Genomic DNA, 12,386 nt, shown 5'->3' on the forward strand with positions numbered 1-12,386 from the left:
AACATGAGCAACCATGGTGTCAAAAAACAGGAGGTGAGAAGTGCCAGCTAGTCCTCACATGAAAATCTAAGAATGGACTGGAGGTTGAAATGTGCCAGAAGTGGGCTCAGATGCCAACAAGTCAAGATTTGTGAAAGCAACCAACAGGGATGTTGATAAGGTGAGTGGGAATTCAAACACAGCCCAGAATCTGGCGGGGGGGGGGGGCGTCCCCCAGAAAGCAACAACAGGGTGCAGGAGCCCATGGACTCAGAGGCTCCCTCCATCCAAGCTGTTGGGATGGACCAATGCTTTTACTCGCTGTGAATGGCCAGTCCTCTTACGGCGCCGTGACCAGATTTTCTTTCCTTGTGTATCCAAACTACGCATGATCTGCTATCTCGGGAGTTTCGTCAGCCCTTGTTCCCAACCTGGAGAGAATCCGAGATGTATGTTTCCAGCCCTATTAAACTTGTGTCCTAAACTCACCCACCACACACACAGACGCACGCACTCACATGTGCAAGCGCACATACACACACATACAGATGGTATGTGGCGTCTAATGCTTTTTTTTTCCAGATGTGTGACTTCATGGGGTCGGTGAGCTGCCCTTTGCACGGGGTGGGTCAGTGGCTGAGGGTGAGTGCCACCTACGCTCCTAAGCGGAAGCCCTACCCAGGAGCCCTAATCCGGCCAGGGCCTCCCAGAAGCCAGGCGGGCGCTGTCCAACTTCAGCACCACTCCCTATGCCTGCACGACAGCGGAGGTGGCAGGTGCAGCGCCATGGCCCCGCAGGGTTCTGGTCCTACCTAGTTTTTGCATGCATGCACGGAGCCTTTCTTCAAGATTGGACACTCTGCTCTGAAGTTCATCGTAGTCATAGGCGCCAATTTCCTCTTGCAGCTCGTTAAGCACTGACGTCAGATTCTGGACCTCCTCCTTAAATTGCAATACCAATTTGGCATCGGCCTTGTACTCTTCCAACACAGGTATCAAAGGCCTAAGTTCATCCATTTTCGCTTTTATCGCCTGCAAGGTTAAAATAAGCTGGGTTCAGTGCTCTGCGTGCAAAAACTTGCAACACCCTTCCTTGGCCTGGCTTCTCCCCGGGCGAGGGAGCATGTGTGTACACTCCTGTTTCATTTATGGGTTTATGTATTCTGGCCCAAGAGAGTTAGAAGAGCATATTAACCAGTCTTCAGAACACCAACATATTTGGGAAAGGTCTTTATTGTCAGTTTAGAATGCAACATCTTAAGGTTACATGCTTTTAGTCACACACACAAAGTTTCTTTTTTTTTTTTTCTTTTTCAAAAAATGCATTGACAAGGGTTTCAAACTATCCATGGAATGCATCTACAGTCGCATGCAAAAGAGGATCCTGGTTGTGTTCAAGGTTCCTTAGTGATATGGTGCTAAGTATTGGAAAATAATAGTAAAAATGCATGGTGCAAAAGCTCTCTGACCCTCTTTCATGGTTACATGGGAGTGGACTGCTTCTTCAGTCACTGCAGCATTGAAAAAACTCTTTTAAGTTAGCCCTGCAAGCAAGAAAATGAAATACCGTTGAAGAGCTACCTCACTAGCCTGCCTTAAACAGACAGCCATTCATAGACAAATATTTTCATGGTCACTTAAAAAAAAAAATCACACTTCATTGCCAGATTTAGTCCAAACCAACGGCTTTAACGGTTATAGAGATTCCCTCACAGTTCCTGGTGGAATTCATAATGCAATTAAAGCATGGTCAAATGCCAGGGGTTGCTTTTTTCTCCCCCGGGGCCATACGGCCCCAAATTTTGGAACTGGGAGAGACGCCTGCGTGGACAGTGCCTGCAAAGACGAGCTAGCCCATGGTGGCTAAAGATGCCCCCGTCTTCAGAGGAATTGGAATCTACCATGGCGAAGGGAATGCTGGCCTTTCAGGGAGAGACACAAACTCTTTGGTCAGGCGGGTCGAAATTTCTCTCCGAGATAATTCACGATGACGTGTCAGAAGCAAGGACAACATGTTCACCTGCCTCCAACGTGAGCAATCGGCTCATTGCTCCTCAAGAGGATCAGGCCTGCCATTATTTTATTTATAATATAGATTTATTACTTCGTTAGCCTGCCGTTTCGTCTATATAATGTATCGCTTTTAAAAGCGGATTAGTTCTTGCTTCATGCAGGGAGCACATCAAAGGAAAACATTAGCATAAAAAGGACAGGAAGACAGAGCATCAGCAATTTCTAGTCAAGCGGGGCTGTGTAATTTGACCTGTTCATTTATATCCGGCCTAGATTGCTAATTAACATGCATGTATACCTTAATTAAGGTGCATATAATTTTTCAATTTGATCATTTTGAAGCTGAGCAAACTAGAGGCATATATATATACATATTTCTATATATGTATATATAATTTTAGGTCAAACTCTGGCCTTAATGTCCAGAGTTACCCGGAGAGAAGAAAAACGAAAACAAAAACCACTTACCAGGAAGTGAGAAAGATGTTGGTGTCTCTCTCTTTCCTCCCTGCAAATCTACAGTGTGCCTTGTCATAGCTAAATTAGGTCAGATGTGAAAAATTGCCCTGAGTGATCCCTGCTCAGAAATGGCTCTAATCAATTAAGTTAATCCTTGGCTAATGTGATTTACCTACAGCAGCTGCAGAATGACAAGGACCAGTCGTGTCCCTTCCCAGCTCATTTGTGCACTGGCTTGAGAAGCCAGGTCCTGGGACCCCAGCCTGAGAAGCTAACGGGAGCTGAAAACCACTGCTCCATCCATCCATCCATCCCTTTCATGGGCCCTTTTGCCAAACCAGGGCGAGGGCAGCCCGCCTCTCCGTTCCCAAGGATGGAGGCCGCGTTCAAGGCAAAGGGCAATTTCTGCAGGGCTCCTCCCCCACCCCGAGTTTCTATTTCTGGAGGGGAAGGGGATGGCAGGAAAGGACAAGGAGAGGGAGGATACATACCTTGAACTGCCTGGCCAGGTGTTGCTTATGGCTCTCCTCCACCTGTTTGAACTTGGACTCCAGCCCTTTCATTTGGTTCTCCATCTTCTCCACGTACTGCAAGTCCCTCTGAGTCCGCCTGTCCAGGACCTCTATGGACTGAGACATGTTTTGCACCTGCCAAAAAGGCAACAGGTTCAGGAAAGGAGCGGCAACAGGCGCCCACGCCTGCCGTCATATCTGCCTCTTAATACATGACAGTGACCTTTTTTTCCATGCGGCCGACGCACTGGGAACCAGAGGCGGCCCATGCATTATTTACCAGTTAATCACCAGCGTCGGGGAGTGTTATGACCAAGAACTCCCCAAACAGAGCAAATTGGTTTGGTAAACATTTCCTCTGCCATGTTCCAGAATGCTTGCTCTCACAGCCAGGGATGCAACAGGAGCCCCGGGTCCTCCCTGCTCACAGCTCCAGGTGTATATGGCTTTGGGTGACCTTTTTTTTTTCCCTCCTTAATTGTCCGGGGGATGGTATTGTGTCTCAGTCTCTTTATTCTGCAGGATGAAACGGGTTAGGTGGGCATAAAAACCAACAAGGATGAATAGTGCTGTCGGGCTCCCTGCACCCCCGGTGGAGGCTCCCTGTCCCCCTAAATCTCACTGGAGTCCTGCCATGAAGCTCGATCGCAGGAGCGTGGAGCCAGGCTACGAGGAAACTGCTCCCCCTGATTGTGCATCAACCCTTGTCCCCATCTTGCGCGCCATCCATCACGCCCCACGGTATCATAGGTAGATGACTGCTCTGCAAACACACACATTCAGAGCATAGAGTCAGGAATCAATCACCCAGCAAATGAAGAATCGCTGTTTTACATCTTTGCAGGCGGATCTGAATTGAGTCTCGCCTCAAGATGGAACTTTAATATTCAACAGGATTCCAGAGAGCTTAAAAGGAAAACAGTTTTCATGCAGCCACCTGCCAATGCATTTTATTTTTGGGAGACTGGCTGGTGCTTCTGAGCACATGCATTTGGGGCGGTGGGGAGGCGGATGGAACTCAGGATTGCGCGGTGGCGTTTGGGTCATTTCTCAGAACCTCATCCAATTACCAGGGACGAAGCAGCTACCCTCACAAGCACAAGCAAATCTCCATTTCTGGTTCCTCGCTGCCTTCGAAAATCCTCTCCCTTTCAGGAACAGAATCATTTGGGTGTGACACGTAGCTCAACTCGGTCAGTGAAAAGATGACAGTGCGGTTTCTACCACTTACGGTACATCCTCCACCCCCGCAAATAAAACAAAGTAAGAGCGCAACCGAAAGAAAGGCTTCTCAGTAGGAGAAAAACCGATATTACTCATTGCAGCATTTTTAAAATGCCTGGGATTTTTATGGCTCGTTATTTAAAAGTGACACACAAATCCAGTTTAAAAATCCAGGTATGTAAAATACAACACGTGGGTGACTCTGACGTGCTCTGATCCTGTCTCTTGAGTCGTTTTATGGGGACCTGGAAAATATTTGTTCTATTACTTTCTATCTCCCTGCCCCTCCCCCCCGCACCTGTCTGGTTCCGTCACAGCGAATGACCCGCAGGACTTCCTTTGAGAACATTTGTGACTTTTGGTTCCCTTCATATTTCAAAGCACAGCCCAGCCAAACGTCACCTCCTCCAGAGAGGCTTCCATGATGTGCCAAGCCAGAAGCAGCTGCATACCACTCGGAAAGAGCATCACCTTGTTGGCACAATGCCTGCCCAGCAGTGACCCACACATCTGTCTCAACCACGTTGCTGGACAGGAAACATGGAGCAGGAGGGGACTGGGGCTTTATTCACTCCTACAGCCGCAGCCCATGGCCTTGCCTAATGTGTTCAGTGCCTCCTGTAGCCACAAAGATGGGAGGAGGAACAGAAGTGGCCGCTCCAGTCAAGACCCTTTTCCCCTCCTGAGACAAAGGATTCTTGATGTGTTGGCAAAACCCGCAAGAGCAAGGGCTTCTGTGTGCCGAGCGGATGGGTCCGCGCCGGCTCCGTCTCAGCCTCCAACCGGGGCCTCACGCAGCGCTACGGGCTTCTTGTTTGCCAGAGAAGGAATGCTTTTAAGGCATTTCAAAGAAGATTAAATTTAAGATTTAGAAAACAAATGCTTAAGATGCCAAGCTATCCCGAATTCTTAATACAGAATGCAGATTTTCCTTAATGCTGTCCGTCCCAACTTAAGCGAGGACCCCCCTCTCTGGCTGCTCATAAAGCAGATGTTTGGGCCCAAGGGCACAACCAGTCCCAGGTGGGTGTCCTCCCTGGAGAAGACCCTGGCCCTGGCCATCCATCCTCTTTCCCGCAGGATGTGTCCCCAAGAAGCCAACTGACAAGCTCAAGGTCACACAGCTGCCAAGTGACCCCGTCCTCCCCAGGCTTTGCCAGTGTGGCAGCGGGTGCTACAGGAAGTGGGGAGGGGCAGCCACGTGCAGCACACACACCTGCCTCAGGGGAACAGACACTTGCTAATATTCACTGAACACCCTCGATGTTCCATCGTGGCGCTTATTCCATTCGATCTTTATAAAACCCTGGGAAGCAAACATTCTTTCGAGCCCCATTTTGTGCAAGAAGAGGAGACCAAGGCTCAGAGAAGGCAAGCACCTTGTCTACCATCACACGGCAGTCAGCCACGATCCAAAGCCCGGCTTGACTCCAAAGCCCACACTTCCAAAGTCAGGGCTGGTGGCTTCTTCAAAGAGAGCAGAACCCGTGGCCACCACAGGCCTTCTGCACTCGGCGGGGGTCTCGTGGCCCTTGGCCCTGGCCGCAGGTCAGTATTGGGGCGTCTATCAGGTCCTGGCCACCAGGCCCTCCCAGGGACTCTGGGCCAATTATAGCCAGACCCCTGGGTGTGCGGCCTGCGACTCCACGGGCGGAGTACCACATGCAGCCAGGCCGGAGAAGCCCAGAGCTACACCCCTGTGCTCAGCTGGGACCCCAGCCCCTCCGCTGAGGGGGCACACCCCCAGCTCCGTGCACCTGCAGGCAGGAAAAGGGGCAGCTGGCAGCCCTGCCCCCGCCACACAATCAGAGCAGGAAGCCGAGAGGCCTCCTTTACAACAAAAGGCTGCTGCCCTCTGAAAACACAGTGCCCACCGGGGTATAAAATGGGGCTTTAAATCTTTCAGCCCTGACACCACACAGTATGAAGCAGAAAGGAGGGCCCCAAAGGCTGCACTCCCAGGGGCTCTCAGAGCTTTCTGGAACCCAGAGGGCCCCTCCTCCAAGAGCTCCAGGGCCCCCCTACCCAACCAGTCTTCCGGATCTCCCACCCTCTGGCACCCACCCCTGCCTGGTCCCCGCCCAACTCCCCCCCAACCCGGAGGTCCCAGAGGCCCTTCCCAGCTCCACCTCCTTCCTCTGCAATTCTGAATAATTAAAGGCCCAATTAGGCTTCAGTCTAGTTTGGTGTTAATGAACGTTTGTGGAATCTGCTAAATGCGTTTTACTTTAATTCTTTCTAAACGACATACTGGGTGGGCTTGGGAGGGCAGAACAAAGACCACACTATCCCTTACAGGGTGGGCAGGTGCCATCGCCAGGCCCCCCCACACTCACCCCGGGAACCGCACAGAGCCGGAAGTGCCCAGGAATCACTTACCCATGCCTTCCCTCCACATTGGGGAAACTGAGGCCAAGACAGGGACCTGCTTTGCCTGCAGCTGTACGAGGGGTTGTGGTTGAGCTCAAGCTGAGCAGTTCTGACCTAGCACGGCACAGCAGTGCTGTCCTTCCACCAGCCGCTGGGCCATGACCTTCCCCAGTGAGGAGCCACAGCCCTGGCTTAGTGGTATGTGCGTGTGTGATGTGTATGTGGGGTGTGTGTATGTATGGGAGGGTGAGTGGGAGGTGTGTATGTGGCATGTGTGTGTGTGGGTGGTGTGCATGTGGTGCAGGTGCATGTGTGTTTGGGGTGTATGTGGGGTATATATGAGGTGTGTATGTGTGTGTATATATGTTGTATGTTGGGGTGTGTGGTATGTGCTATAATGGGGTATGTGTGGTATAAGGGTGCATGTGTATCTGGTGTGTATGTGTGGGGTGTGTGGGGTGTATATGAGGCATGTATAAGTGTGTATGTATGTTGTATGTGGGGTGTGTGGTATGTGCTTTGTACATGGGGAATGTGTTGTACATGGGGCATATGTGTATTTGGTGTGTATGTGTGTGGGTATGTGTGGTGTGTCTATAAGATGTGTATATATGTATATTGTGTGTGTGGGTATATGTGCGCTATGTACATTGGGTGTGTGTATATATGAGGTGTGTATGTGTGTGGGGGTGTGTGGTGTGTATATAAGATGTGTATGTATGTATATTGTGTATATGGGGTATATGTGTGCTGTGTACATGGGCTATGTGCTGTACACGGGATGTGTGTGTATCTGGTGTATACATGTGTGGGGGTGTGTGGTGTGTATATGAGGTGTGTGCACGTGTATGTATATTGTGTGCCAATGTGGGGCGTATGTGTGCTGTGTACATGGGGTGTGTGTGCTATGTGCTGTATGTGGGATATGTGTGTATCTGGTGTGTACATGTGGGGGTATGTGGAGTGTATATGAGGTGTGTTTGTACGTATATCGTGCGCATATGTGCATATGTGGGGCGTATGTGTGCTGTGTACATGGGATGTGTAGGTGGGTTTGTGCACAGCGTGTGTGTGGGTGTGCGGTGTCCATGTGAGAATGTGGGTGGTGAAACAGGGTGAAAGAACTTCACCAAGTTTACAGGATTCTTGTGAAGATTATTTGAAACAATGGATTTAAACCCTGTGCTTGAGCCAGCGGGCCGCAAAGGTGAGAACGCAGTGTGCACTTGCACCCAGTGTGCACTTGACCCACCTGCTCACGGGCAGCAGAAAGAGCCCATCGGGTGGAGCTCCAGGGATTCCCGGGGCGCACTCCCACCTGGCTGCTCGGCCACAGCTCCGAGCCCCCAGGTTTCCTGGGCGCCAGGGGAGGTGGGGAGATGGTGGCATGGCATGGTATGGGGGAGCAGCCCACGTCACCTCTCCCCACTCCCACGGGGCTCCTCAGGGGAGTGACCAGCAGGGTCCGCTCACCTCCCCTGGGGCCATCCCTGGGGGTCTCCACTAACCCCTCATTCACACAAATATTCTGGGTGTGGATACGCTAAGAGCGGGAGGCCTTGAAGTGGGGACAGACCCTGCAGACTAGCCAAACCCTGGAGCCAGGGTGGGCACACACACGGACGTACACGGATACACACGCACGCGCACACGCGCCCCACACAGACTCACCTTCTCCAGTAGCTGCCTGAGCTGTTTCGTGCGGGCGTCCCGTGAGCACATGGTCTGCTGCGGGGCGACCACTGTGCAGATACACCTGCCCTCGCTGTCTTGGGCAGAGCTGTACACCTGCCAGCTCTCCTCAGGGTTGGTGGGCAACACCTGCAGGGGGGGCAGGTGGGTGAGGGAGCGAGAGGGAGAGAAGTGAGATCACAAGGCAGCGCACCAGGCACGACAAGCAGGGAGGATGGGCAGAGTCTGAGCCCTGGCAGAGGACAGAAACGGTCCAGAGCCGCGGTGTAAGCACGGGGAGGGACGGGGCCCCCAAGAACAAAGGGGTCGCATCCCATCAGGATGCCTGGGGCTACAAGGAAATCAAACCGGCAAGACTCTGGACTTTTTTTTTTTTTTTTTTTTCAAATCCAGGGGATTTTTCAATTCCAGGGATGTTGGTGTTCTGGCAACTGACCAAATGGTTAGGGGAGGTAGACGGGATGGGGAGAGGCCGCAAGCTGGTAAGGAGTCGGGCTGGAGAGCAAGTGGCTGGTTGACTCACAGCAGCACGTAATTCAGAAATAAGATCTCCTCCCCAGAAGGCGAGCAGGGGTGGCTGGCGCAGCCTCGCACTGCCGTCCCTGCCGCTCAGGGATGGGGCGCCTGCGGTAACAGCTGGGGTCCCACAGCCCATTAGTCCAGAGCCCCAACGACCCCTGGCCCCGGCTGCCGTCCCGCAAGCAGCCTGGCAGAGGCTGCCCAAGGAGACGCCTGGCCTCCAACCCTGCGAGGGCTGCCACCCACGAGTCATTTGGTGGATGTCACCAAGTTTCTGGGGACATGTTGTGCCAGGTCACACCCAACCCCAGTCCTGGGGTATGCTCAAGGACCATGGAGAAATCACAGCCGTGCCCGGTCCATGTCACCTTGCAGCCCAGCTCAGGTCCCGAGTACGAGGTGCACAGGGGAGGACACCACTGCTACAAACATTCGCTGAGCCCAGACCCTCCCCCACAGCCTGCCCCGGCACCTCAGGTCACCTCCCTGCTATTTTTAGCACAGGGATGGGGAGGAGAATCTATAGTAGCTATACATTTATTTCATTCATTGCCAACCCCAGAGGCTCAGGACCCAGACGCAGGAACAAAGTCATTACGAGAGCCACCGGATGCCATCCTTGAAACCCACCCCCACCTAGGTGGGGTGAACATGACGAGGGTCTTAGGAGGGGTCACGTGGAGACCCCTCCCAGAGCACTCTGCCCTGGGCAGTGGAAACCAGGCAGGAGAGGAGCCTCCCGGACAGGGAGCCAGCCTGGGGCCCTTCCTCACATCCTCCTCCACTCAGGGGTGCTTCCCGCTTAGCCCCGCTCCAGCAGCTCCAGCCACCAGCAGAGTCAGCCCTGCCCACAGGCGCCCTGGCCACTCTCCCCCTCCCTCAAGGCCTTGACAAGGGAGGAAAAGCCACCTGGGCGGCAGGGCAGAGGGGTGACGGGTGACGAACGGAGTGGGGGCCAGCTCCAGAGCCGGTGCCTCCCAGGGCCCCGCCCCGGCCACTGCACCCTGAGGGGCTCGGTGTGGGGACTCGCAGCCGCCAGCTCCCCCACCCGTCTGCTGGCCCGCTCGGCCAGGCCAGGCTGCTCGGGCTTTGACAGTAGGGCGGCTCAGTTCCCGCGGCTGGACCAGCCCCGACAGGGTGGAGCGGCGCGTCCCCACCCCTTACTTGCTGAGTGACCTTGGACGAGTCCCCAAGTCCCCTGCCTCAGTTTCCTGACCTTTGTCAGCGACGGACTTTTATTAGTTGAAGGGGACTCCAAGCCTCCGAGTCCCCAGGCCCCGACCCCCGGAGGAAACCCGGCAGAGGAAGGAGGCGGCACCCCGGGGGGACCGGCGGAGAGCGCGGCGCAGGTCATCCCCGCCCGCGGGGGTTGGGGGGAGCCGCCGGGGACCCCAGCCGGTGCCCTCGGCCCTGCGCCCTGCCCTGCCCTGCCCAGCCCGGGTCGGGGTCGGGGTCGGGGGCGGGGGCGGCGGCGGGGGCGGCGGGGACTTACGCCTGTGCTGCGGTCGAGCGTCCCGCCGCTGGCCGCCGAGAGCTTGGTGGTGTTGAGGCCCACCAGCGAGGGCAGCGTCTGGGACATCCAGTTGGTGATCATGGCCATGGTGCTCAGCACAACCCCGATCTTGAGCAGCGGCACCGACATCGCGCCTCGAGTCGCTCCTGCGCCCGCGCGCGCCGGCGCCGGCTCCGCGCCCCCGGGCAGCCTTCAGGCGGCGGCCACCGCGGCGGGCAGGGGCTCCCGGCCGAGTCCCCGCGCCCCCTCGGCCCGCCGCCGCCCGCCCGCCGTGGCCGCCGCCGCCCCGCGCGCCCCGGCCATGGCTGCGCCGCCCCGGGCGCGGGGGAGAGTGGCCGCCGCCCGCCGCCCGCCGCCCGGTGTCCGCGGTGCCGCCGCCCCTCCGCGCCCCGCGCCCCGCGCCCGCCCCTCCGCGCCCCGCGCCCCGCGCCCGCGCCCCGCGCTCCGGCTCCGGCTCCGGCTCCGGCTCTGAGCGCCTCGCGGGCTGCGCGCGGGGGCCGCGGCCGGGAGGCGGGGACACGGCCGGGCGGCGGCCGACGCAATCTGCCCAGGAAATGGGTGGATTTTTCCTCTGCGCTCCGGCTCCCCGCCGCCCCCTGGCTGCTGGCAGCGAGGCCTGCAAACCCCAGGCGAGGGGCTGACAGGGGTGTTGGGGCAGGAAAGCTGACCCCCCCCCCCCAGTCCTGCGGGCGCCTCGGCGGCCTCACAGTCCAGACTGGCTGCGCACCGAGCCAGGCCCGGGCCCTCCTCTGGGACCACCCCAACAGGAGCGCGGCCCAGCCCTCCTGCCCCGGACCCATTGGGGGGTGACTCCTGGCCCTGAACGCCAGCCCTGCTGACCCCCGAAGCCCAGTGGGAGGGGGTTCTCCAGCTCCAGCGCTGACCTCCAGGGAAAGGGGTGTAGAGGGGAGCACTCCCTGGGAGGCCCCCGGGACAGGTGCTCTCGGGCCTCTGCGAGGAAAGGAGTCTGCCGGCACCCACCAGTGTGGGCTCCTGGGTGCGGGTGGAAGGGGGCTGTGCATGCAGGTGCAGGTTTGGGGCTCAGGCATGGGGACAGGAGAGCTAAAGGTGACCCGCCCATGAGGAGCATGGTCCTGGGTGAGGCCTTGGGGTCTGTGGTTGGGGGCCATGAGTGGAGGTCCCAAGTCCTGGTGCCCAGGTAGAGGGGCAGGGCAGCCTGGCACAGGTCCCCAGCCCTCTACAGCATCATTCCGGGGCACGTGCAAGTCTCCTCGGAACCCCGGGGCTGATGGGGTCGAACACCTTCAGAGGGCGTTAGCATCTGCAGGAGCCTTCTAGGGGATGCAAGGCACATCCTCCAGTCGTGCCCATGTGCCCATGAGGCCTTCCCAGCCATTGGGGAAGAGAAGAATTCCCCAGATCACTCAGTACACGCTCTTCCACCGGGTGAGAATCAGTCTCCCTTCCCCAGCGGCAGTTGCAAGGAGCCAGGCTTCCTGGGCCCACCGGAGGGCCTAGGGCTTCTCTCTGCTCCATCCCCTTCCAGAGAGGGGACTCGATTACAGCCAGGATGGTCCAGGCCAGAGCTTTGGGTGTGCGACCCCGCTGAAGGGTTTCCTGACGTTTCCCCCAATGAACACAAGGGAGTCCAAGCGTTGGGGAAGGGCGCCATCTCCCAGCGTGTGCCGGTACTGTAGGCACCACTGAGCACCCACGGGGTCCAGGTCACACCAGGCCACACGCCAGGGCCAGGTGCTGGAGGCAGCATCCACACAACTACCAACGCCCCGCCACCTTCCCCAGCCAGCACGCGGTGAGCAGACGCGGGGCCACACGTCCCGCCAGCGCAAATCCCTCACGCGCAAATCCCACTGTGGACAGTGGCCACTTACTTGGTGGGAACAATTTCAAAGCGAACCCAACCCAATCTACCAAACGCTCAAGGCCTCCATTTAGAAGCCACGGGTACTTGCTTATGACCTACGAGAGCAAGATGGACGAGTACAGGGTGCGGCAGACCCACCCCCAAACCAGGCCAAGACACGGGGGACAGCGCACTGTACACCCCCCAGACAGAAGCGACACCAACGCGGGGGCAGATGCCCAGCACTTGCCACCAAGTGCATGCCATGGCCAGAGAGAGG

At 56.5% G+C, this 12,386-nt stretch overlaps 1 protein-coding gene across 3 annotated transcripts in view; it reads right to left on the reverse strand.

The window, feature by feature from the left end:
• OLFM1 (olfactomedin 1) overlaps window positions 1-12,386 on the reverse strand; it is a 37,686-nt gene that overhangs the window by 13,627 nt on the left and 11,673 nt on the right. Inside the window, exons 1-4 of one of the 3 annotated variants that reach the window (XM_072778545.1) lie at window positions 10,261-10,500; window positions 8,229-8,378; window positions 2,943-3,098; window positions 792-1,011 (exon numbers count right to left, since the gene is read on the reverse strand). In XM_072778545.1, the coding sequence (XP_072634646.1) occupies window positions 792-1,011; window positions 2,943-3,098; window positions 8,229-8,378; window positions 10,261-10,410 (676 nt within the window). In that variant the 5' untranslated portion in view covers window positions 10,411-10,500. Of the gene's footprint in view, window positions 1-791; window positions 1,012-1,194; window positions 1,524-2,942; window positions 3,099-8,228; window positions 8,379-10,260; window positions 10,501-12,386 lie in introns of those variants that run through there. The other 2 variants (XM_072778547.1, XM_072778548.1) reach the window with 2 other exon arrangements.

This window comes from Canis lupus, chromosome 16, assembly GCF_048164855.1.
Source record: "Canis lupus baileyi chromosome 16, mCanLup2.hap1, whole genome shotgun sequence".
Classification (NCBI taxonomy): Eukaryota; Metazoa; Chordata; class Mammalia; order Carnivora; family Canidae; genus Canis; species Canis lupus.